This window comes from Salvelinus sp. IW2-2015, linkage group LG7 (assembly GCF_002910315.2).
Source record: "Salvelinus sp. IW2-2015 linkage group LG7, ASM291031v2, whole genome shotgun sequence".
NCBI classification, from domain to species: Eukaryota; Metazoa; Chordata; class Actinopteri; order Salmoniformes; family Salmonidae; genus Salvelinus; species Salvelinus sp. IW2-2015.
The window spans coordinates 7,654,963-7,682,443 of NC_036847.1; the positions used below are offsets into that span (position 1 = coordinate 7,654,963).

Consider the following 27,481-nt stretch of genomic DNA (forward strand, 5'->3'; position numbering starts at 1 on the left):
GGAAATGGACAAAACAATGCGAGGAAGCATTCAAGAAAACCAAGGAACACTCCTGACACACTTCGACCCATCCAACTAGCTTGTGGTGCTAGACCCTATGGTGTGGGAGCAGTTGTCCCATATCATGCCTTCCAGTGAAGAGAAGCAGATCGCTTACGGACCGAGGACATTGAACAAAGCAGAAAGTAACTATGCACAGATGGAATGTGAAGCCCTAAGTAATGTTTTTGGAGTGCGTAAGTTGCGAAGGAGCATCTTTGGATGCAAGTATTTATTTGATTTATTAGGATCCTCATTAGCCGAAGACAGCTAGTCTTACTGGGGACCGACACAACGAAAAATACATTACAGACAAAATCATTTTACCTACATTTAAAAACATTAACATGTCGTGTGTGTGCATCTATCAGTTACACATACATGTCAGTACACATGTTACACCCCTGAAAAAGGGTAGAAAGAATCACGAGAGCGTGATACGGAATGTTTACTCATGGAACGTTTAGTGCAATCATTTTACATAAATAACACATTTTACAGAACAACAGATCTACAGGAACGATAGGTTTGTAGGGTACAAGGCTTATTCAAATCATAACAGTATACACTGTACATCACTGAAACAAATACTATTTTCAATATAACTGTCAAGCACAAAGCTTTAACTCAGTAAACCATAACTCAATTTATCAACAGGCAATAAAGTGTTTGAAAAACCTTTACACAAATAACGCCGCAAAATATCTTATTAACGCACATTCACAATCGACATAAAATGGCAGCTACGTAGCAGTACACCAGCAGTACGAAGCTAGCTGCAACCGAGCACGGCTCATATTACTCTCTGCAAACTTAACTAACTTCCTCAATATGTTACTAAAACAAACCTTAAACACTCTTGACATGTTAGCAAGTTATTACATTTAAATTACTCTTTTTAATCATCAATAACGTACCTGAAAAAGGGTAGAAAGAATCACGAGAGCGTGATACGGAATGTTTACTCATGGAACTTTAGTGCAATGAGAAAAAGACCGCGAATTCTCCGTGAACTTGAGTGGAGACCAGAGCAATCGATCTCAGGCTCATAGATTAAGAGCATTTAGTAGATCACAGATTAACACTTTTACCAAGACAACATAAAGTAATCAACATAACGTTTACACATTCCTCACCAATTCGTACCCTTTGTATGCTTGACGGATTTTAACAGAATTATATAAATGTTATCAATCTATCAACTAATACTGAATGCATGATCTTCTTAACCTTAGATGTTTTAAGATCCTCACATACTATGAATTTACTAATACTTTTTAATGTATAACAGGCTATTAGTATTTCCTTTAACCTGTCACACTCTCCCCGACAAAATAAATGTTGTCCCAACATTACCAACATTGTCTCTTCAACAGTCTGTATGCACTGGACCTAGAAAATCCTCTTCTGTAAGGTAGTACTTGAGCAGAGGTCAAGGGTCACAGTTCAAATATAACTAACAAGTTATTCACAGTCCATATCTGTTGACCAGCTGTATAACATAAACAGTCCTTTCTCATACTATTGATCAACAGTCCATCAATTTTAATGATCTAAATGCATAGTCTGCAAATTGTCTCTTGTGACAGTCTGTGAAATCAGTCAGTAGTCCATGGTCAAACATGTCAACTCTGTAGCCTCATGTTTGCTGAAGCCATACATGTAAGGTAGCTGAAAGTAACATTGCTGTAGTGATGGCAGCCGTGGAACCAGTCCTGGTGCAGAGTAGAGAGTAGGGAACAACTGTGGCTGGATACTGTAGCAGGAAGGGATACCAAGCTGATCATAGGTGATACGTCTTGGAGGCTGTCTCTCTCTTTGTGGCAGCTGGTGGGCTGTTCTCAGGTTCAGCAGCATCAGTTAATGAAGGAAAGGCATTGGTGGACGATCATCACGCAAATGTTCAGCAGGCAAGTTCATCTCCTCAGCAGGCAGGTCTTGAACTGTTGTTGTCTCTCCAGCCGCTTTTCAACAAGAGGCTGTGCTGGTAGCGTATCAGGGACTGGCACCGCAACTGTTGTTTCACTGGTGGGGCCTGTGTTCCCACCCTCTCGCTGGTTCAGCATTCCTCTCCTCAGGTACTGTAGGAGATGTGGGAACCTGTAGCGGCTCATGATGAAGGTCATATTCACCCGCTGTCTTCATCAGAATCTAGAGGATGTGATGCAGGCTGATGTCTCCTTTTTTTCTGACTTTTGTCATTCTTGGTCATTTCTGGTTGTGTCTCAAAAGGTAAGTGGTCACAGGACATGAGCAGGTTTCTGTGCAGGACCCTGGAGCGTCCCTACCCTTTTCTGTCTCAATTCATAAATCGGCAGATCTGAACCCATTTGTCTCACTACTGTTGAATTGTATCTTCCCAATAGTTACGGAGTTTGCCTGGTCCTCCTCTTGGTGTCAGGTTTTTAATCAGAACTCGCTCGCCAGGCTGTAGCACTGAACTCCTAACTTTAGCGTCATAGTACTTCTTACTTCTTTCAGCGGCTTTCTGAGCATTTTCATTTGCAATGGCGTATGCTTCTTCCATCCCTCGTTTCCAGTTCTCCACGTAGTCTCGATGGTTACTGGAACCTGCCTCTGTGCACAATCCAAAGAGCATATCAACTGGAAGCCTGGGTGATCTCCCAAACAGAAGATAAATGGTGAATAGCCAGTCACTTCGCAACGGGTGCAGTTATAGGCATAAACCAGTTTGTTCAGAGACTCCTTCCAATTTGACTTTTGTGTCTCAGTTAGTGTCTTTAACATTTGCAACAATGTTCTGTTCATGCGTTCCACTTGACCGTTCCCCATCGGGTGGTAGGGTGTTGTTCTGGACCCCGCCATGCCACTGAGTTTCTTTAACTGATGGAACAACTGATTTTCAAATTCTCCCCCTTGGTCATGGTGGATGCGGGACGGGAACCAAACTTCAGGGCAAAGTCATTGAAGATGAGATTTGCAGCAGTTTTACCTGACTTTGATGTGGTGGCGTAGGCTTGAGTGAAACGTGTAAAATGATCAACAATCACGAGGATGTACTCATATCCCCCTTTGCATCTGTCGAGATGAAGGAAGTCTATACATACCAGTTCAAATGGCTGTGTTGTCACAATGTTTGTCAGAGGAGCTCTTGCTTGATGTGCGGCTTTTTCTGCTTGACACAGCTACAAGTTTTAGTCACATAGTGCTCGATGTCAGATTGCATATATGGCCAGAAGAAGCGGTCACGTACTAGTGATACAGTGCGGTCAGTACCTTGGTGTCCATGTTATTGTGCAACTCTTTCATCACTTTACCTTTGTACTGCTCTGGTAGAACTAACTGCTTGCGGCTGTAGTGATTCTGTACAGAATGCCATCACTGTCTATTGTCATTTGTCCCATTCTCTGAATAGGCATTTTGTCTTTGGACTGAATTCCTTTTGCTCTTTAACTGGCGGTTTGAAACCCGACAGTTTGAAATGAGCACAGGACGGATGACCGGATCAGATTCTTGTGCTTCTCTTATCCCATCTTTTGGGATCGAGCTGGTTGTTGCAGTGGTTGTCTCACCTTCAGCTGACACTGACATAGCTGCAGCTGAAAGTGACCAAGGTACAACAGCCTCTTTCTGTACCTCAACTGCTTGTATCGTGGCGGCAATGGTGTCTGGTGGAAGCTCCTCAGAACATTCTCTCATCAGTGACTCTACATCCAGTGGCATCCTTGACAACGCATCTGCATCACCGTTCTCTCTGCCTGGCCTGTACTTTATTGTGAAGTGGAAATCAGCAATTCTGAAACCCACCTGGAAGTGGTTGCGTTCAGTTTCGCAGTAGACAGAATGTAGCTGAGCGGGTTGTTATCGCTGTATACAGTGAAGGACGGAGCATAGTACAAATAATCATGGAACTTATCAGTGATTGCCATTTTAGAGCTAGAAATTCTAGCTTGCCGAGTGGTAGTGATAGTTCTCTCAGCTGCTGTTAAGGTTCGAGAGCCATAAGCAATGACCTAAGCTTCCATCTTGCTTTTGGTAAAGAACTGCTCCAAGCCTTGGTGTGACGCATCAGTGTGTACAACAAATGGCTGAGTGAAATCAGGGAAACCTAAGACTGGTGGGTGAAGCAAGCACTCAATCAGCTGTTCAAGAGCCTGTTGATGCTGGTCAGTCCACAGGATTGGCTTGTTTGAGGGCACCACATGACTTAGTTTCTTTGTTTTTGTTTTCCGTGGGTGGTCAGGTAATTTCTTTGAATTGCTTTCAGGAGGTCATGCAGGCAGCTGGCCCTCTAGAAAAGTCTTTGATGTACTGTCTGTAGTAAGTGAGTAAACCAAGCATTTGTCTGAGCGGCCCACAGTCTGGCTGATTTCTTTCAATGCTCTTACTGCTTCAAAATCAGCTGGGTCAACTCGGCTGCCCTCTGCAGACACTACTCTGCCAAATAACGGACCTGGGTTTAAAGAGATCACACTTACTTGGTTTGAGTTTAATGCATACTCTCTGAGACGCTGCAAAACTTTTCGCACATCATTCACATGGCTGTCGAAAGTTTTACTGAAAACAAGCGTGTCATCCAGATAAGGAATGCAGATGTCATCCCGGAGCCCTTCCAAACACTCCTCCATACACCGCTGAAAAGCTGCAGGAGCGTTCATGAGGCCGAATGGCATCCGTATCACTCATAGAGTCCACAGGGGTCACAAATTCTGTCAGTGGTCTGCTTTCTTCAGAGATGAACCCTGGTGATAAGCTTTCCCTGATCTAAGAGGAGAACAGGAATTACCACCTAAACTGTCCATGATGTCTTGGACCCGAGGGATGGGCTGGCGGTCGGGATGTGTCTTTCTGTCAGGTCTCTGTAATCTATACACAATCGGAGGGTCCCATCCTTCTTACGAACACACACGACAGGTGAAGAATATGAAGAGTTTGACTTCCTAACCAGCCCTGGGCTATGAGGTCATAAAGGTAACCTTCATCTCCTGATACAGTGGCCTGGGCACTGACATGTATGTGCGCTTGACTGGTTCAGAGTCCTTTAGAGAAATAGTCATTTTCAATCGTTCAATGCAGCCAGTGTCATTGTCTGATCTGGAGAAGGAGTGACACTCTTCTCTAAGCATTTGCCTAACAACCTCTCTCTGCTCTTCGGTTAGGTGAGTTAAACCTACTGGTGGATCCCACTGTTCAGTAGCAAGAACATGGGGTTCGAAGGCTGGTGTGATTCACTGTGGCTGGGGTGACAGTTTTTTCAAAGACTTGGCAGGTAACACAGTCATAATGGTTTGTACTGTACCGATTATTGTGCGTCCTAGCAGGGCAATGTCGTGGTCAGTGGGGTTAGAGACATCAAGCCTGATAACTGGAAAAGCACCTTTCCTGACTCTGACTAGTGTGTCAAAGAACTCAAGGTCGTCTGGCCACTGCGGGTTCAGGTCTGGCTGGAAAAGCATTGTCATGTCCTCTTTGAAAGGCTGGGAAGCTACACGGCACTCAATCTGAATGCTACTGTGTTTTGGTACAGCAACCTTCTCTTTCTTTGGTTTTCACTGCGTATTCATCTGTCTGTTCTGCGCTAACAGCCTGTATAAAATCACTCACCTTGTTTCTTTGAGGCTTGGAAAGCTGTTTTTATTATGTACTGTATCGTTTAGTCTTTCGGTCATTGTCAGGATGTGCTCGATAACATTGAAACCTATGATGGGATGAGATAGGTGACAGCCTTTCATTACCAGCACTGGGATGATCAGTTCCTTTGTTTCGTCAGTTTCAGAGGCTAGCCGAAAAAGTTGTTTCAATCCATCCCAGGTACGGCATTTCAGTCCCATTTGCTGCAGTCAACCTTAGATCAGCAGGTGAGTCCAGGATTTCTGAAACATCTCTCAGCCTTGCGTTTGGGAGAGATTCCTCTTTCCATCGTTCATCAATGACCGATACCTGAGAGCCTGTGTCCCATAGAGCTTGGAGTGGTGGCGATTCAGGTGGACACTCAATAAGGCACTGTCTGCCGACTAGCGAGGTGACCTTACAGAGGGTAGCGACCTTGAGCTAGGGATGGTAAGGAGTGTGCATTTTCCTCTGTGCAGGAAAACCTTTCACTGGTAGAGTAATTTTCAGGTGAGTGCATTTTTCCTTATGTTTAATCCAATGTTGGTTTTGACATAACTTTGGAACAGTACAGTGTCTCTTTACATGATGAAACATGTTTCAGATTCTCAAATGCATCTTCTCTGGCACAATTTGCACATTTCTGGGACTTTTTTGGTAGCTACGGTTAACACTCGTCCCTCAGCGGTAACCTTTCCCCGTTAAAATGGCCTCCCTTGATGGTCTGACTCCCCGGATTTTACATCCAGCTTGAAAATGTTCTCCACTCCCACATCGGAAGCGAGTGGGTGCAGCGTGCATCTGTTCTGGCCTGCTGGCAGACAAAACACCTCCTTGGAGCTTGAGCAGAGCAGTTGGCATAACCGGTTAGGTGCATATTGTGCTGCACAGGGTCAGGTGCTTGGGACTGACTGTAGTTGCTGTAATACTGCTGCTGGGAAACAGGTGGCTGGGGGCCCCAATCTGGCCTCCTAACTGGAGGTGGGGCATAGGCAACAAGGCGGTGACCGAAACATAGGCTGCTGTAATGTCTCCTTAATCTGAGCAATCTCTGCACTGAGACCTTTTAGAGAAGCTTACACCTTGTCTTAAGTTCAGCTAACTCCTGTTAACAGTTCTGCGGGTATCTTAGCTTTGGCTTCCTTCACAGGACACTTTGTGGATGGCGTATCTTCCAAACTGGACTACACTTACAGTTGTAGCAGGCTGTGGGGCATGAAACCGCTTTTTTTTCGTCTTTCTATCTCATTAGCACAAGCAATGTTAAGCTTCTCTAGCAAAAACCTCATCTGATGTTTCGCTAATCTAGCAGGAGAGGCTGCATGTCTATCCTGATACTGTCACTGCTGGAGACCTTGTAAGGACTGTGTGTAAACACATGCGCTGGACTAGAGCAGGGTCATACTTAAGCCCTGATTCTGACTCCTGGGATGCAAACAGTACTTTTTGCCTCAAATCTAAGACGCGCATCAGGAAGCTTTGAGGGGTCTCCTTGCTATGCTGTGCTTCTGAAGCTAGCTGTTGTAAAGCTCTGTTGCACTCTTCTCTTGGAAGTGGGAACGGCAGGATACATCTAAGTGTGGTAAGAGTTAGCTGGGGTTTACCTTCCAAGTAACTGCATAGCTGTAGCCTGGAGAAATAGCCCTGACTACTGCATCTACTATTTCTACCTCAGGATAGCCTCTGTTAAGTCCGCTCTCGATCTGATGGGCAAGGCTGGAAAAAATCAGTTTATCTTTCTGGCCCGGTTCACCTATCTGACCAGAAATTTTAAACTCTTTGCGCCAGTATGAGCTGGGCTGTGCATTGGTGAGAGCGGCACGCTCCCCTGAAGATGGCATGGGGTTGGCTGACGCAGGGAATCACTGGCTTTGGCTGCAGTAATCTGCTCAGTTCCCACCCTTTGTTGTGGGGTTACAGTTCTCAGTCTTCTATTCTGTGATGTATTCCGGCTGTTTCAATATCATGGTCAGTTTGCCATGTTTTGTTACTATGCCACTGATCATATCTGTCATTTTGTCTTTAAGTAGCAACAATTCTGACATGCCGCCATTTCTAACTCTGCAATTTCCTCTCTTTCAAGGAACATCATAATGTGAGTCATCAGTGATATGCGGGATTTGTCTTGAACATCTCTTCTCTGTTCGCCTGATATGTCAAGGAAATCACATATCTCTAGTAACTTGTCTTTGTCAGGGTGCGCAATTCTCCTACTACCTCTTCCTGTAGTTCTTCCAAGGCGGTTGTCATCTTGACAGAACAGGAGGAACTTTACTGTGGCAGGAGTTGACTCTGAATTAGATGGTCCTTACTGTCCTGATGGTCGATCAATGGCCTCAGGTGACACGTACTTAACCACAACTTCCAGCTCTCCTCGAACAGCAACACTTTCCTCACTGCAGCCTGCCTGAGTTATTATGTGGGATTTAGCTGGCTCGGAATTCAGCGACCAGGATGTGGAAACTGGACATCTGAGCAGCTATCTCAGCGGAGCCTCCAAAAATGTTACACCCCTGAAAAAGGGTAGAAAGAATCACGAGAGCGTGATACGGAATGTTTACTCATGGAACGTTTAGTGCAATCATTTTACATAAATAACACATTTTACAGAACAACAGATCTACAGAACGATAGGTTTGTAGGGTACAAGGCTTATTCAAATCATAACAGTATACACTGTACATCACTGAAACAAATACTATTTTCAATATAACTGTCAAGCACAAAGCTTTAACTCAGTAAACCATAACTCAATTTATCAACAGGCAATAAAGTGTTTGAAAAACCATTACACAAATAACGCCGCAAAATATCTTATTAACGCACATCACAATCGACATAAAATGGCAGCTACGTAGCAGTACCTAGCAGTACGAAGCTAGCTGCAACCGAGCACGGCTCATATTACTCTCTGCAAACTTAACTAACTTCCTCAATATGTTACTAAAACAAACCTTAAACACTCTTGACATGTTAGCAAGTTATTACATTAAATTACTCTTTTTAATCATCAATAACGTACCTGAAAAAGGGTAGAAAGAATCACGAGAGCGTGATACGGAATGTTTACTCATGGAACATTTAGTGCAATGAGAAAAAGACCGCGAATTCTCCGTGAACTTGAGTGGAGACCAGAGCAATCGATCTCAGGCTCATAGATTAAGAGCATTTAGTAGATCACAGATTAACACTTTTATCCACGACAACATAAAGTAATCAACATAAACGTTTACACATTCCTCTCAACAATTCGTACCCTTTGGTATGCTTGACGGATTTTAACAGAATTATATAAATGTTATCAATCTATCAACTAATACTGAATGCATGATCTTCTTAACCTTAGATGTTTGAAGATCCTCACATACTATGAATTTACTAATACTTTTTAATGTATAACAGGCTATTAGTATTTCCTTTAACCTGTCACACACACACAACAAGTAGGTCACATGGGGGAGAGGCGTTGTGCCGTGAGGTGTTGCTTTATTTGTTTTTTGAAACCAGGTTTGCTGTTCACTTGTGCTATATGAGATGGAAGGGAGTTTCATGCACTCATACTCTACGTTTCCTTGAATTTGTTCTGGACCTGGGGACTGACTGTGAAAAGCCCCCTGATGGCATGTCTGGTGGGGTAAGTGTGTGTGTCAGTGCTGTGTAAATTGACTATGCAAACAATTTGGAATTTCCAACACATTAATGTTTCTTATAAAAACAAGTGACGCAGTCAGTCTTTCCTCAACTCTTAGCCAAGAGAGACTGGCATGCATAGAATTAATATTAGCCCTCTGATTACAATGAAGAGCAAGACGGTCGCGTGTGGCTCAGTTGGTAGAGCATGGCGCTTGCAACGCCAGGGTTGTGGGTTCATTCCCCACGGGGGGACCAGGATGAATATGGATGAATATGTATGAACTTTCCAATTTGTAAGTCACTCTGGATAAGAGCGTCTGCTAAATGACTTAAATGTAAATGTAAGACGTGCCGCTCTGTTCTGGGCCAGCTGCAGCTTAACTACGTCTTTCTTTGCAGCACTGGACAATAATCAAGATAAGATAAAACTAGAGCCTGCAGGACTTCTCTTTATTATGGACAGTCTTCTCCCCATCTTTACAAACATTGAATCTATATGTTTTGACCATGACAGTTTACAATTGAAGGTAACACCAAGCAATTTAGTCTCCTCAACTTGTTTAATTAACAGTTAACAACATTCATTACGAGATTCAACTGAGGTCTAGAACTTAGGGAATGATTTGTAGCAGAATGCAAAGGTGGGCTTTGTTGTTGTCCGCACACACCTACGACATCAAGTACTTCAAGTCAGAACTGCATTGCAACGCAGATGGACATTCCAGGTAAACACGACCTGTCAAAACCAGAGTCACACCAAGTGGACATCTTCTACATCAGACAAATGGAAAACGCACCAGTCACTTCAACACAAGTGCGGAGAAACACCAGAAACGACCAGGTGTTATCTGAAGTAATGGACATCACGCATACACGTCGACGTCGCAGGTCCTTTCAAAGACAGACTGTTTGTTGTGGTTGTGGATGCTCATAGCAAGTGGCCAGAGGTTGCCATCATGAGGTGTACTACTGCAGAGAAGACCATCGAGAAACTTGGGAAAGTGTTTGTCGTTTCGGATCGCCGSTCCAACTTGTTAGTGACAACGGCGGCAGCTAGTGTCCCAAGAAATGGTCACGTTCCTACAGGTGAATGGCGTACAATACATCAGGTCCTCACCATATCACCCATCTACCTATTGGCTGGTGGAGAGGTTCATACAGACCATGAACCATCAAGTCAAATCAAAATAATTTAATAAATAAGCCCTTCTGAAATTAGTGCACCAATAAGTGGAGGGTTAATATCGTTATATTTAGTTTAGAATTAGGGGGATAGTTACTGTCCATCATTAATTCATGAAATTTAACATTTMACATTTTATATAGGCCAAGTTAAATATCTCCTTTGGTTGAGCAACTGGCTCTTCCATCCCTTTCTCTTCCTTTACCTCAATCCCTTTCTCTCTTTCATATCCTGAATAACAGAGAAATGTATTACTTTAGAATATATCATTTTTCATAATTGAAATAAAAGTAATTATCTGAGCCTATTTGCTTTGGTTTGTAAAAGTTTTTTTAAACATTACATTTGACAGAAAACTACTAGAAATAGGCCTGAACCTCGAAAGGATTTAAGGGCCTAATGTCAAGGTATTTGAGAAAATCATTCTTGATCTAGCTACTTGCCAAAATATGTTTGCTAAACACACTTAACTACACTAYGCTTCAAAGTGCTTGAGCTGTGCAACTATGGACAAGTGCTGACGTTGAAATCGAGGGGTGTCATAAAGATGATGTCACAATTGATAGGCCACCTGCATCTTATATGGTACTGTACAAGCAACCAGAGTACGCATGAAAAATAGTATTTTGTAAACTGTACCATTTTTTGGAAAATGACTTCATAAACAAAGCATGTAATATAGCCTACTCTATATAGCCTACATGTCAGATGATCTACTTTGAACCTCAGGTGCTTTAGAGGCGCTGGCTATAGTCACGAATAAAGGGGCAATATGGGATTGATACATCAGGTTTGTAAACAATGTGATTGTAAACATGGTTAAAACTATGATTGGGATCACATGGATGGTGCTTGCATACATAAGGGCGTCTATGAATTTGAGAGTGGTTACATTTTTCCAGCCCCATATCCCTAAGCTTTTTACCAAAAACAATGGCGGGGAAACCTTTGTTGTTGTTTGAATTCCTGATTGCCCAATTAACATTATGCTATGCCTGATTCCGCTACAGTATTATAGGCCCTTATAATACAAAATAGTATAAGATGTCATTTTTTTGAGAAATTTTTCAAATGAATTGGGAACTAGCCTCCAAGACACAGAATCTAAATTGACAAAGAATAACCATAGATGCATTCGTTGCCTATCTTCGTTCTTGATTCAGCCAAACATGTATCTTATGTGTCCACTTGCAGATGGTGTGTTTGAATTTWAAAAATGCTTCGTTATAAAAAATTGAAGTATTCCAGCAAAGTGTACTCTGCCATCTTGTCTGTTTCAAATCTTCTCTCATTCATTTAGACAGGTGGGTCCACCCCAAAGTGCCGCACGCCATGGTGACAATCACCTGTCTCGATCAATGAGAGAAGATTTGAATTAGACCAAACGGAGCATTTTCTAAATTCAAACTAACCACCTGCAACTGGATACGAACATTTTAGAAGATTCATGTTTTGCCGAATCGAGAACGAAGACCGTATCGCAAATTCCAGGTTAGTTGGAAAATCTACGGCTGTTTTGTATATGCAAACCTGTAACACCCGGTAATGGATACCAAAAATCTTTGGTTATATCACATTATCTGGTGTACAATCTGTAACTAGGAAGTATGTCATTTCCATTATTTTGCTAAATCACTTCTGACCACAGTAGACTACAAAGACATGACAGAAATACAGACCATAAATGCAGATCCTGGAGGTGTCAAAAAGATGATTTCGTAATTAATAGGACCCCTGCACCTGATCTTACAAGCAACCAGAGTAGGTCTATTGTAACGGTAGTCTAAGTCTTCCTCCTCATCGGACGAGGAGAGGCGAGAAGGATCGGAGGACCAATTTGCAGAGTGGTAAGTTTCCATGGTAATTTAATAGACACAAAAACAATACACGATACAAAACAACAAACGAACATACCGTAACAGTCCTGTGTGGCAAAACACTGACACAGGAACAAACACCCAACAAACCACATGTGAAACCCCGGCTGCCTAAGTATGATTCTCAATCAGGGACAACGATTGACAGCTGCCTCTGATTGAGAATCATACCAGGCCGAACACAAAAAACCCAACATAGAAAACATACATAGACAACCCACCCCAACTCACGCCCTGACCATACTAAATAAATACAAAATAAAGGAAAATAAGGTCAGGAACGTGACATCTATGCCTATTATTAATGACAATAAGCTTAAAAAAAAGAATAATAATATGCTATTATTAGTATTATTATGCCATAGCTTCATACAATTTTATATTGTATGATTTTTCAAATGTGTGTGAACTTGTGTTCATGACACAGCATAACATGGCCAGAAACCTACAAATTGGCAAATGTTCTCAGTGAAAGTAACATGACACACATGGAAATCTTATTTTGCTAAGCTTGTACAGTGCTCTTACTTTACATGGTATTTGCGTCTGTAATGATGACGTTGACAAAATGTCCAATATTGCTGTCGAAACAAAGGGAAACTGTGGTCTCCTGTTGAGTTTACAGATCCTGCAGTGTGTGATTATGAGGCAAATAGGCTATTAGTGGTTAAAGGTGTGTTTACACATGGGGCACAATCTTGGCCTCAAATGTCACCGTGGTTTTGCTGAGGGACAGAGAATGGAAACTCAACCCGACCAGGAGCAATAACAACTTGAGGTAGGTCTCTAAATTGGCTGTATCTTGCCCACCACTCGTGAAAAATGGATCAGATAGTATGTTAAAAAGATTTGAGTACCCCGAAGAGGTGCTTTCCCCCCAACATATTTAGGGATTCCCAGACGGAAGCCACTCCTCAGTAAAGGGCACATGACAGCCCGCTCTCAGATCATGAGAAACAAGATTCTCTGTTTGGATGAAACCAAGATTGAACTTTTTGGCCTGAATGCCAAGCGTCACGTCTGGAGGAAACCTGGCACCATCCCATCGGTGAAGCATGGTGGTGGCTGCATCATGCTGTGGGTATGTTTTTCAGCGGCWGGGACTGGGAGACTTGTCAGGATCGAGAGAATGATGAACGGAGCAAAGTACAGAGATCCTTGATGAAAACCTGCTCCAGAGCACTCAGGACCTCAAACTGGGGCGAAGGTTGACCTTCCAAAAGGACAACCACCCTAGTCGCACAGCCAAGACGACGCAGGAGTGGCTTCGGGACAAGTCTCTGAATGTCCTTGAGTGGCCCAGCCAGAGCCTGGACTTGAACCCAATCGAACATCTCTAGAGAGACCTGAAAATAGCTCCCCGTCCAACATGATAGAGCTTGAGACGATCTGCAGAGAAGAATGGGAGAAACTCCCCAAATACAGGTGTGCCACGCTTGTAGCGTCATACCCAAGAAGACTCAAGGCTGTAATTGCTGCCAAAGGTGCTTCAACAAAGTACTGAGTAAAGGGTCTGAATACTTATGTAAATGTGATATTTCCATTTTTTTGTATTTAATACATTTCTAAAAACCAGTTTTTGCTTTGTCATTATGGGGTATTGTGTGTAGATTGATGATGGAAAAAATTATTTAATACATTTTAAGATAAGGCTGTAACTTAAGAAAATGTAGAAAAAGTCAAGGGGTCTGAATTTTTTCCGAATGCACTGTATATATTGTATGTGGGAGTCAGTCCGTGGCAGAGCGCGAACATAGTGCAAAGAGCAATGTGTGCAGCTCTATTTAGCACAATTAGCACAAATGTTTATTTTTTATACACTGAGTATACAGAACGTTCAAGAAAATGGTCCACCACCCAAATGACATCCAGCCAACTTCCACTGCAGTGGTGTAAAGTACTTAAGTAAAAATACTTTGAAGTATTAAAGCTACTTAAGTAGTTTTGTAGGGTATCTGTATTTCACTATTTGTATTTTTGACAACTTTTACTTTTACTCTACTATATTCCTAAAGGAAATAATATACTTTTTACTCCATACATTTTCCCTGAAACCCAAAAGTACTCATTACATTCGAATGCTTAGCAGGACAGGTAAAATGGTRCAATTCACACGCTTATCAAGAGAACATCCATGGTCATCCCTATTGCCTCTGATTTGGCGGACTCACTAAACAAGGCATGGGTGTGTACCTTCTCGACCTCTGAATGACCCTGCTGGTCATCTATGAACGTTTGAACATCTTGAAGAAGAATCTGGCCTTAATGGCCATGTACTATCTCCACCCGTCACAACCAGAAGAGGACTGGCCACCCCTCAGAGCCTGGTTCCTCTCCAGGTTTCTTCCTATGTCCCTGCCTTTCTGGGGAGTTTTTCCTAGCCACCGTGCTTCTACATCTGCATTGCTTGCTGTTTGGGGTTTTAGGAAGGGTTTCTGTACAGCACTATGTGACGTCTGCTGATGTAAAAAGAGCTTCATGAATATATATTTTTATTTTATTTGATAGAAGATAAGGCAGAGGGAACATAGACATGGTCCCTCATAACAAAACAGACAAGACAGAAAAACTAAACCAGCTCTGATTTACATTGCTTTGACTGAAAGGTTAGCCACAATATGACATTTGCATTGCTTCTAAGTGTGCATTGGCTCTCTTCTTCTCTCCTGCACCTTAGTGGCCCAGTCTGCACCTTGAGTCCAACATACCACCGATACTGCAATGAAACTACAGTCGAACACCATTTAATTGCACTGTCACTTGACTGTGATTGATATTGTCACACCGGACTCCTCTTTCATGGGCTATTACAATTATGCAGTTCATTTCAATGGAAAGCTAACTCTACTGTATGAAAAACAAATGTTAAAATGCAAATGTGCACACCCTCACTMCATCACCGGAAAAGATGCAAAACCATCGACATCCAGATCCCCCTCCCTCCATTCCACCTTCTTTCCACTCCACCCATCCACCCTAACATAAGAAGAGGTAGATTGCCCGTAGTTCCAGTTCAGAGCTGAGGGTTGTTGAGGTTGAGGTATGGGTGTATGTATCGTCCTGGGCTGGTTGGTACTGGTCCTGACTGGCCACCAGCTGACTGAGGGAACCAGTCTGCAGCTTTCAGGGGACTACTCCATCTCGTGTTTCTTTCCGCTCCACAATTTAGCCACCTCCAGCTCCAACCTACCAGACCTGGGAGCCTGCAAAAAGTAAGTTCAATAGCAAAGATCTCACAAGAGGATGTTGTTAATCTATTTCACTGGCATTTTAGTTCATTTTAGACATCAGTGAGTTTTTGTGACTTGACTCGATCACTTTCTTTCGATAATGGATTTATCTTTTAATGTCTTTTTATTCTGCTTGCAATCAATTCACTCCTATTCAGAGGCAAATCTAATAAACATGGGTATCATTTGATACAAGCCATGAGATTCGCTGTGGAYGAGATCAACAATGGCACAAAAAACCAACATCTTCTCCCAGGGGTGACGCTGGGTTACCAGGCGTATGACATCTGCAATACACCAGCCAGTGTCCTGGCCACTCTGGACCTGCTGGCCCAACAGTTACAAGGAACTTCAGGAAACAAGACAGGTGGTGACCAGAGAGCAGTGGCAGTGATTGGGCCTGATAGTAGCAGTTACACCTTCACCCCGGCTGCAATGCTGGGCTCCTATCTGGTGCCACAGGTACATTGTATTTCCCAAGTTCAGTTATTGGTAATTGGTGAAACTAACGCTAGTCTGTTTGCCCTCTAGACTAAGAATGGAACACATTTGTGACCATTTGTTTTTGTCTTCTATTGCTCTTCTATCTATATGTTTAAATGTCTTCTCCTTGCCTCCTATGATTTAACATTTTTTCCATTTATTTTTTCTTCCTCCTCTCCTCGGGTCCCTTCTGGTCCTCCTCCTCGTGGCGTCCCCTCCTGTCCTCCTCCTCCTCCGGTCCCCCTCTGGCCCCCTCCCTGGTCCCCCCTCCTGGTCTCCTCCTCCTCCTGGTCCCCCTCCCTGGTCCTCCTTCCTCCTGGTCCCCCTCCTGGTCCTCCTCCTCCTGGTCCCCCCTTCCTCTGGTCCTCCTCCTCCTGGTCCCCCTCCTGGTCCTCCTCCTCCTGGTCCCCCCTCCTGGTTCCTCCTCTCTTGGTCCCCCTCCTGGTCCTCCTCCTCCTGGTCCCCCCTCCTGGTCCTCCTCCTCCTATTTGTGATTTTTTTCTTCTAGATATCCTATGAAGCCACAAACGAATTGCTGAGCAACAAGCACCTCTACCCATCCTTCTTCCGCACCATCCCCAGTGACAAGAACCAGGTGGACGTCATGATCCAGCTGCTGGTGCGTTTTAACTGGACCTGGATCGTTCTACTGGGCAGTGATAACTCCTACGGCCTCCAGGGCATGCAGAGGCTCTCCCAACAGGCGGCCTACTACGACATCTGCATCGCCTACCAAGGAGTCATCCCCGACCTCACCATGGCCACCAACCAGACCATGAGGAGCATGGTCAAGGACATCTTGAAGACCAAGGTCAACACTATTGTTGTGTTCTCCAGCAAAAGCAAAGTTAGTGGGTTCTTCCCATTTGTCATAGAGCAGGGTGTAACTGGTAAGGTGTGGATAGGGACAGAGGACTGGTCAGTGGCCACTCTAGTGTCGGGGATACCAGGGATTCACACCATCGGGACTGTTCTAGGTGTCTCCATCAAATACGCAGCCATAGCTGGGTTTGAGACGTTTGAAAGCCATGTTGTTGCAAAGTTACTTAGGGACAACTCCAATGGCGTGGTTGACCTGAGGGTTGAATGTTTGCAAAATACGGATCTCTATAGCATGGCAGTAAAAAACGTATCTTTGGATGGCTATGACATGACATCCTCTTATAATGTTTACAAGGCTGTATATGCTGTGGCCCATGCACTGCACCAAGCACTTGGTTGTGACTCAGGTGAATGCCAAAAGATTCAAGTACAACCTTGGCAGGTGAGTGTTTTCAAAATGATGGTACTGAAGTCAAAAAGCCCACTCTGAAGAAAGTGAGCACAAGTTCACGACACACTTGATATCTATGTACTATTGAAAATCTACAGTGAACAATGTTCACTACCACAGGTATGTTACAGTCATGTTTAAATTGGTGCATGCTTTTCTTCCTCTGTCTCTCCCTCAGCTTCTGCCACTGTTAAAGCAGGTGAGATTCTCTGTTGAGAACTCCTCTGTGTACTTTGATAAGAACGGAGACCCGCCCACAGGATATGACATCGTGACCTGGATTTGGAGGGGAACAGAGTGGTCTCTCCGAGTGGTGGGCTCTTACACTCCAGACCCCACTGACCTCACAGTGGACCCTGCTCAAATTGAATGGGCTAGTGACATTGACAACCTGGGAAAAGTATAGCCACAATATTACAGTATTTACACAGTAGTATTACAATCCATTGTCAGATGAAATTGAAGAATGATTTTGGGTACTAGAATTGTAGAAACTAGTCATAGAGAGTGGAAACCATGGTTACATGTGGACTTGGAAAACCTGTGTGTGTGTTGTTTTTATTGTGGTTGTGTCCAGGAGGTGCCTGCATCAATATGCTCTCCAGAATGCCCTACAGGTCACAGGAAGCTGCAGACAGGACAACACAAGTGCTGCTTTGACTGCCTGGCCTGTCCTGCTCACACCTTCCTCAACAGTACCGGTGAGATTACAGTCACACACCCACTGTGCCCATCCATAGTTCATCCTCTATCTGTAGTGATTTGAATTGTGCTGTTTAAAAGTGTCCAGCAGGTGGCGGATGTTGCCCCTCTCATAAACTGTCGCTATAGCAGGGTTGTCAAACACACCGCCTGGGGTCCAATCTGGCCCACGGGTGAGTTGAGTAAAAACGTTTTTAAATTTAATTGTACATTTTTTCTGTGGGGGGGGGTAAAAGAATTGGGGAGGTAAACAACATTTTTTTGGGGGGCAACAAACTCAATATACTTTAAAATGACTAAAACCAAATCTAAACTGTGTAGAAACGATAATGGACCTATATTAACAGTTTATTCACTGTCCAGCTCACTAATAATCACAGTGCACAGTCAGAGAGCATCAAAATTTCCCAAAAAGGATGGATGGAGGACTATTTTTAGCTAATTTTGACGGCAAGGAAACAACTCCAGACCTCGTTGAAGACTGAATGCAGCCCCCCGAGGGGAAAAGTCAGTTCGACACCCCTGAGCTATAGCAAGCAGCTGGTAGTAGCACAACTAGAATAACAGTGATAATGCAACTGTCTCTGATAGTGTGAATATCAGTGATATCTGTTTTAAAATCAATACTGAGGATATATGTAAACTCAATTCATGAATGTAAACACCATCTTCTGAACTGGTTGAACTCAAATAAATCCTGTAAATGTTGAACTGACCCCAGCCTTGATGTTATGATATATATGTCACTCTATAGGATCTACCTGGTGCCAGGTGTGTGAGCTCCACCAGTGGTCCACAGAAGCGAGCAAGGTGTGTCTGGATCGGACGGTCCTGCTGCTGGCTTGGGACGCCCCCCTGTCTCTTGCCCTGCTGCTCCTCCTGGCTCTGACCCTGTTCATGACCCTTGGGTCAGGGGTCGTCTTCCTCCTCAACCTGGGCACCCCTGTGGCCAAGTCGGCTGGCGGGCGCACCTGCCTGGTGATGCTTCTGGCCCTAACCGCGGCGGCCGCCAGCACCCTGTGCCACTTTGGCCTSCCGTCTCGGCCCGCCTGCCTCCTCAAGCAGCCCCTCTTCGTCTTCAGCTTCACCGTGTGTCTGGCGTGCGTCACCGTACGCTCCTTCCAAGTGGTCTGCATCTTTAAGCTGTCTTCCAAGCTGCCCCGTGCCTATGATACCTGGGCTAAGAACCACGGGCCTGAAGTCACCGTCCTTGTCGTGTCCATGACAGTGTTGTTGATCTCTGTGCTCCGGGTTGCTCTAACCCCCCCGTACCCCTCCCAGGACGTGGCCTTCTACTCCAACTGCATTGTCACAGAGTGTAGTAACACCCTCTCTTTCGGTGCCATGATAGAACTAGCCTACGTCTCTGTGCTCAGCATGCTCTGTTTCTCCTTCAGTTACATGGGCAAAGACCTGCCAGCCAACTATAATGAGGCCAAGTGTATCACCTTTAGTCTCATGGTCTACATGATCTCCTGGATCAGCTTCTTCACCATCTATTTTGTCACAAGGGCAGAGTTTGCCATGGCCATGCATGTGCTGGCCATAGTGTCCAGTGTGCTCGGTATACTCGGTGGTTATTTCATGCCTAAGGTCTACATCATGGTGCTGAGGCCCCAAATGAACACAACGGCCCATTTCCAAAACTGTATTCAGATGTATACCATGAACAAACAGTGAAATATATGTGTCTTTCATAGATTGCCTTTTGTATTTCCTGATACTTATTCCAAATCCATTGCATAGGTATATGGCTTTAATAATGCCATAGTACATGTTGGTCTGCTCTTAGCTAAGGAGGAAGTAAATGTTGACCGTGCACATTTAAATGTATGTATAATGTTCTCGAACATGGTTGTAATGTAGTTATGAGGTTAGCTTTCTAAAGCACTCCTTTTCGACTTAGCGAAGTGTGTGTTTTTACTGGGGAGAATTCAGAATACCAAAGCTAAACCTCTTTGGCTGCATCTGGTGTTGTGCTCTTTCTTCAGTGTCTGTGTGGCATATGTTTGACCTCTCTTTACAAGAATAGAAAGTGGTATTGTGGGCAGGCCATAGAGAGGTGCCTTGCCTTCTGTTGGTGTGAGTGCCTGTCTGTATGTGTGCCCTCTTACTGGGCATCTGTGGTGGCAGGCTTCAGGAGCTCAATTGGACAGCCTGTAAGCCTCTGATTTATACCCAGCTATCCCAAAGACCCATACACATGTCCCATAGTTCTCGGTTTTCAATCTAAGTGTGTGAGTCAGTAGCCTATTTGAAGAATCTGCATATGATTATTTATGCTTAAATCAATGAATAACCTTTTCTTTGTATAGCGCTATTTGAAATAAATAAACCAACAAATAAAATGACCTAGTTTTCCTTCTTTGTATTTCATTAAAGGGAAATTCCACCACTTTTCAACTTCATAGTCATTATCTCCAGCACCATACCAGTGTCTACTGTCTACATATGTGAAAACTGCACATTTCTACATTCTGTGGTTAAAAAGAATCCACTATGTGGTTCCATAGTGTAGTGGTTATCACGTCTGCTTTACATGCAGCAAGTCCTGGTTTCAAGCCCCAGTAGAACCATGCTTTATTTGACCGAGAGACTGAAAAACAGCTTTTATCTCAAGGCCATCAGACTGTTAAACAGCCATCACTAACATTGAGTGGCTGCTGCCAACATACTGATTCATCTCTAGCCGCTTTAATAATTAAAAATTGAATGTAATAAATGTGTCACTAGCCACTTTAAACAATGCCACTTTATATAATGTTTACATACCCTACATTACTCATATGTATATACTGTACTCTAWKCCATCTACTGCATCTTGCCTATGCCGTTTGGCCATCACTCATCCATATATTTTTATTATTCATTCCTTTACACTTGTGTGTATAAGGTAGTTGTTGTGAAATTGTTAGATTACTTGTTAGATATTACCGCAAGGTCGGAACTAGAAGCACAAGCATTTCGCTACACTCGCATTAACATCTGCTAACCATGTGTATGTGACAAATACAATTTGATTGGATTTGATTTGAAGATCAGAAGAAAGGTCCTAAAAAAAGTCTTACTCGATGACATCAACAAGAATTAAAAGTAAAAAATTGATTTTCAAAACATGCAATGAGTTTTTCTAGCCAGGGGGACGCCATTTTCCTACTCCCCACGTCACCGCAAATCTTATAGTGTTCGAAAATCACTTTTTAAAATGTTTTTACTTTCGATGGAATTATCAAATTGCACTTTATAACTACGAAACTTATAAATATATGTAGACACTATAGACACTGTTACCACATGCAGACACTGATATGGTGAAGGAGATAATAAATTAGGTTTTAAAAGTGGTAGTATTGCACTTTAATGTGTAAAACTGTCTTTTTGATAATGCAAAACGTTCATACTTAAACCAAGCTTCTTAGGGGGAAACTATTGGAAAGTTAAATGTGGATTTTCTTAAATTTGTTAGTCAAATTTGACAAGACATTTAATGGTCAAATGAACTAGTTAGAACAGAATCTATGGAATGCAAGATCCACTACAATTTGGTCAAAAATCACAATCCCGGACAAAAGGTTATTATTTATTTAAAATTGATTGTAGTTTTATTGTCATACAAATGTCATACATAGTTTAAAGAGCTTCTTTAAATGCAATATAAAACATCTGAAAAATAACAGTACTATTACAAAGCATACCAACATACTATTGCCTTTATAAAAGATACGTCCATAAGATAACAAAACAATGAATAACAATAGAGAAATATCCTCAAAGAATTGCTGTCAAAAATACAGTAGCCTATTGTAGATGCTGTTACATCTATCATATAACACGTGGACTCCACTGGAGTAAGAAAAAAATGCAAATTTCACAATACTAGATCATAACTCAATCGGCAGCTATATTCTTCACTGCAAATGGAAATCTAATTTGATAAAACAAGAGAAAAAACATCCTTCACAAAAAAGTGTCTACCCTCACTTCAAATATGCCACAAATGTGCCACACATATCTGTCCATCAATGTGATGAGAAAATAAGAGCTCAGCAAACCCACAACGGTTGAGCAGGTTGGAAATGCATGTTTCCTACATAGTGAGGGACATACAGTCCATTGTTTCCCTCAGGTTTTAGAGTGACTTCAGTCCACTGTCTTTCTCTACCAGGGCCTCCAGACTGGGCCTTTAGCTCCTGTGTCCTGGAGCGTGGTGTTGGCGTTAGTGGTGGGTCGGAGGGTGGAGGAGACTGGGGAGGTGGAATGGCCCATTGGGTGCTGCTGGATGGATCTCTGGGCCTGGGTGGAGAGCTGTTGCTGGAGCCCCTGAAGAGGTCCAGCCGAGGTGATGATGGAAGTGGTGTCTCTCTTGGGGCTTCCGGACAGGAACTGCAGAGACTCCCTCCAACACTGTGAATAACCCTCGCCGTAGTCCCTCTGAGATGGATCCGGCTGCAGCTGCTGCCTCAGGAAGCTCACGGTCATCTCCAGGATATCGGCTTTCTCCAGCTTGGTGTTGGGGTCCTGTTTGTGGAACTCCTTCTCCAGGATGAGCTTGAGCTGCTCGATGCAGCCGTTGATGCGATCCCGACGCATCTTCTCCACGATGGGTTTCCTTATCTGACGCAGAGAAGAACATTTGATTAGTCTACAGCTCTAATATATGACATCAATAAACTGAAAAAGCCACAGTAAACATACACACTTTATACTGTATATACACATTGATTGAACATCATTTGCATACCTTAATGTCTTTTTCTGCAAACCTCAGGTGCTGGAAAGAGAAGTTGGTTGAACAGGGAGCCATGTCTGTAGGTGTGAGAGAGTGACAGGTCTGTCTGCTAGTTCTCCTGGGCTGCAGTGTGGTCTGGGCCCTCTAAGGGATGTCTCCCCCTTTTATATAGCAAGAGATTACCATGACAAAGCCATGTGGCCCAGACCTGGCTGGGGTTCCCACACTACTGAGACCACAGGGCCGCCCATCGCAACAATAGGAGAAACATCAATAACTTGATGGATTATGGGGTAGTAGAGGCAACACAGAGATGTTTCCCAAGATAAGCTATTAACTACTGATTAATAGATTAATAGGTGAAAACATTATACATGCAATTAACATTACATCTGGGTTATCATACCTATCAAATGAGAAAACTATGACGTAAAAACAAAAAGCCAACACACTTCTGAAGGGAAGAGCCCTCTTAAAAGAGGGTAATTTAGACCGTAAAGAAAAGATCTGAGTAATTTCAGAACCCTTTCATTTCTAACACAATCTTGCCAGTATAATTACAAAATAAAATTACTCTGGAGAGTTATCTTTCTCTCCAGACAATTTTGTTCTTGTAATTAACCCAACATTAGTTGAATTGTCGCATCGTTTCAATAAAATACATACAATTTGGATACAATTCATTGTATATATGCAGTCAGTACTGCAACAGTGTGGTTACAACACTTTTGAAAGTTCGTGGTATCGTAACCATTGTGCTTGTATTGTTATAAAAATGATGCTAATGCTAAATTATGCTCATGTCTGATGAAGAAGACATTCACATAGACACAGATGGCTGCCGCTGTGTTGGAATGTGGGAGGTACACGCACTTACGTATATATCAAACTTTTTGTCACACACCCCACACACTTCGTCCAGACAAGTAGCCTCCACTTTGACAGACAGTTGACATTTAACCATTGTGTTACCTATTGTCTGTATCTCTGTTCTCATTGGCTGTCGAGTGTGGGAAAGCTCAAGACAACTCATGCCCACATGTGGATATATTGCCCCCAGGAAAGATTCGTTCTAGAATGTTTAGTCCCACAACAAGTGTTTAGTTTATTTTTCCAATTCAAAGTATGACTGAAGAGGTATTTTATCTCATAGACGGTAAATATCGTGGCATTAAATACAAAGAAGAGGAACTACAGTATAACATTGTAACTAATAAGAGAAATTGTTACTTTCCCAAGAAAAATACCAGAACTCTCATCTGTGATCAATGCTGGACTATGTGCTGCTGGACCAGAGTGGGGAGACTGGGGACAATGCCACAGTCACTGGCAGAGTGCAATGGTTGTCTTTCAGGCAGTGCAAAGGTCACACATGTCTGGCCTGGCCTGTGGGTGCTGTGAGGAGAGTACTCTCCCTAGTTTCCCACCAGTCCCTAGCACTGGGGTAGATGAGCTACAAAAGCCAGGCCGCTCCCTCAATGCCCCATTGGGAATGTTAATTGATCCTTTGTTGCAGAACAAACAGAAACCCTATGTCACAGACCATCTGGGAAAAAAATCAAGTTAATGGGGCCTTGCACATCGACAAAGAGCTACAAGAGCGCCCTGTCTTCTTCTTCCACTTTGGCCTGATGAATGTTGAACATTTCAATGGAGTTAAAACTACTCATAAAGGGGAATTTGTCAACTACATCTATACAATAATATTTTTTAACTGTTAGCTAGACATTCCCTTTTGGCTAGCTGTGCATTGATCACATTGACAGTGTGGGGAAGGGAAGGATTTGGCTAGCTGTGCATTGACCACATTGACAGTGTGGGGAAGGGAAGGATTTGGCTAGCTGTGCATTGACCACATTGACAGTGTGGGGAAGGAAGGTTTTGGCTAGCCTTTGTCTGGGGTCTTTTAGTGTGTGTGAACAGTGACCCACCCAAAGATAGACAACAGTCAGTCTGAATTCCTGCCATACACTCTGGACTGCCAGGCCTGTGGTGGAGTAAGGCTGGTTCCCATCAGCCCTGTGCCTTTGGGAGTGTGCTAGCTCCTGTTTCCCACACTCTCTGTCCATTCACCGGCCTCAATAAGGGGACAATAGAAGTGTGTCTTGTTACACATCACATTAGCCACGGTGTTTGATCTCTGGTTGGAGGGAGGGAGGGCTCCGTAGTCACCGCCAGACCATCTGCAGGACTAACCCTGAGAAACTTGTTTCAAACTTTTTGCCACAATAAAAAGGATACGTATTTCTTGGCCCAAGCAAGTCTCTTCTTCTTATTGGTGTCCTTTAGTAGTGGTTTCTTTGCAGCAACTTGACCGGATTCACACAGTCTCCTCTGAACAGTTGATGTTGAGACGTGTCTGTTACTTGAAAAGCATTTATTTGGGCTGCAATTTCTGAGGCTAATGAACTTATCCTCTGCAGCAGAGGTAACTCTGGGTCTTCCTTTCCTGTGGCGGTCCTCATGAGAGCTAGTTTCATCATAGCACTTGATGGTTATTCCAACAGCACTTGAAGAAACTTTCAAAGTTTTGGACATTTTCCGGAATGACTGACCTTCATATCTTAAAGTAATGATGGACTGTCGTTTCTCTTTGCTTATTTGAGCTGTTCTTGCCATAATATGGACTTGGTCTTTTACCAAATAGGGCTATCTTCTGTATACCACCCCTACCTTGTCACTGAAGGGGTTAARAAATTGTTTTATGATGAGTGTTGTGCCCTTCAGACACTATTAGAAGGCAGGAAACCGCCTACGCTCATACTCCTCCTGTCTGGGCCCCACCGTGGCTGTTTGAGGTTCTGAGAATACGACTGTTTTTCTGAGAACACAAGGCTGCCGCAAGCCTGATGAAAACAGCCACCTGTCAGAAGATGCTTAGACTTGTTCACTTTGTTATGACCCTGTACTTGTGTTTGTGTGTCTTTGTGTTCCTTGACGTAATTTCCGGTCACAACTTGTAGACTTGCTTACGTGCTGCTGTGCGGTTTGTTGCTAACCTTACTTTGCTACCTGCCAACTTTACGGTTTTTACTTTTTAATTACCGTTTTCTATATACATTTTTTCCCTCGCCCAACTTTTTTCATTCAACTTATTCACCCCGGACGCTTTATCTGAACGTGGWTCGTCAGGACCTTCACCAGCCGAAGATAAGTAGTAACATTAACATTATGCCTTCTAATTGCAGTCGCTGTACTCATAATATACAGTACCTGCAGTATTAGACTTAAAACGAATCATCCAGCGATCATACACTGTTTACCAGGGGGCAGGGCTACCGACGTTAAGGCTAATCTGAAGATGGTGCTGGCTAAAGCTAAAACTGGTGAGTGTAGAGAGTATAGGGATATTGTTATCCAAGTCGGCACCAACGATGTTAGGATGAAACAGTCAGAGATCACCAAGCGCAACATAGCTTCAGCATGTAAATCAGCTAGAAAGATGTGTCGGCATTGAGTAATTGTCTCTGGCCCCCTCCCAGTTAGCAGGAGTGATGAGCTCTACAGCAGAGTCTCACAACTCAATCGCTGGTTGAAAACAGTTTTTGTAGATAATTGGCCKTCTTTCTGGGACTCACCCACAAACAGGACCAAGCCTGGCCTGCTGAGGAGTGACGGACTCCATCCTAGCTGAAGGGGTGCTCTCATCTTATCTACGAACATAGACAGGGCTCTAATTCCACAATGAGAGCTGTTAGCCAGCCTGCCAGCTTAGTGGAGTCTGCCACTAGCACAGTCAGTGTAGTCAGCTCAGCTATCCCTATTGAGACCGTGTCTGTGCTTCGATCTAGGTTGGGCAAAACTAAACATGGCAGTGTTCGCTTTAGCAATCTCACTGGAATAAAGACCTCTCCATTCCTGTCATTATTGAAAGAGATTCTGATATCTCACATCTCAAAATAGGGCTACTTAATGTTGATCCCTCACTTCCAAAGCAGTTATAGTCAATGAACTAATCATGGATCATAATCTTGATGTGATTGGCCTGTCTGAAACATGCCTTAAGCCTGATGAATTTACTGTACTAAATGAGGCCTCACCTCCTGGTTACACTAGTGACCATCTACTCAAGCACTTTTTATAGCTACTGTTTACAGGCCTCCTGGCCTATATACAGCGTTCCTCACTGAGATCCCTGAACTCCTATCAGACCTTGTAGTCATGGCAGATAATATTCAAATTTTTGGTGACTTTAATATTCACATGGAAAAGTCCACGGACCCACTCCAAAAGGCTTTCYGAGCCATCATCGACTCAGTGGGTTTTGTCCCACATGTCTCCGGACCTACTCACTGCCACATTCATACTCTGGACCTAGTTTTGTCCCGTGGAATAAATGTTGTGGARCTTAATGTTTTTCCTCATAATCCTGGACTATCGGACCACCATTTTATTACGTTTGCAATCACAACAAATAATCTGCTCACACCCCAACCAAGGATCATCAAAAGCCATGCTATAAATTCTCGGACAACCAAAAGATTCCTTTGGAGCCTTTCCAGACTCCCTCCACCTACCCAAGGATGTCAGAATACAAAAATTAGTTAACCACCTAACTGAGGAACTCATATTTAACTTGCGTAATACCCTAGATGCAGTCACACCCCTAAAAAACAAAAAACATTTGTCATAAGAAACTAGCTCCCTGGTATACAGACATTATAGACATTATCCTGACCAACCTGCCCTCCAAATACACCTCTGCTGTCTTCAATCAAGATCTCAGTGATCACTGCCTCATTGCCTGTATCCGCCACGGTC

General features: G+C 43.3%; 2 protein-coding genes across 2 annotated transcripts; one reads left to right on the plus strand and one right to left on the minus strand.

The window, feature by feature from the left end:
- The first annotated feature begins 15,342 nt into the window (after positions 1 to 15,342).
- Positions 15,343 to 20,317, plus strand: tas1r1 (taste receptor, type 1, member 1). The gene is made up of 6 exons (XM_023991855.2): positions 15,343 to 15,515; positions 15,692 to 15,995; positions 16,525 to 17,280; positions 17,468 to 17,689; positions 17,867 to 17,990; positions 18,746 to 20,317. The coding sequence occupies exons 1-6, from the start codon at positions 15,346 to 15,348 to the stop codon at positions 19,669 to 19,671; spliced, it is 2,502 nt and encodes an 833-aa protein (XP_023847623.1). The 5' UTR covers positions 15,343 to 15,345; the 3' UTR covers positions 19,672 to 20,317.
- A 1,238-nt stretch (positions 20,318 to 21,555) lies between these two features.
- LOC111966302 (transcription factor HES-5-like) lies at positions 21,556 to 22,853 on the minus strand. Its single transcript, XM_023990824.2, has 2 exons — positions 22,733 to 22,853; positions 21,556 to 22,605 (listed from the first exon to the last, which is right to left on the minus strand). The coding sequence occupies exons 1-2, from the start codon at positions 22,793 to 22,795 to the stop codon at positions 22,150 to 22,152; spliced, it is 519 nt and encodes a 172-aa protein (XP_023846592.1). The 5' UTR covers positions 22,796 to 22,853; the 3' UTR covers positions 21,556 to 22,149.
- Positions 22,854 to 27,481: the final 4,628 nt, after the last annotated feature.

Coding starts and splice junctions, on each gene's coding strand:
- LOC111966302 (XM_023990824.2), bottom strand. CDS start 22,795: ATGGCTCCCTGTTCAACCAACTTCTCTTTCCAGCACCTGAGGTTTGCA. Junction 22,606..22,732: donor TTGCAGAAAAAGACATTAAG/GTATGCAAATGA, acceptor TCTCTGCGTCAG/ATAAGGAAACCCATCGTGGA.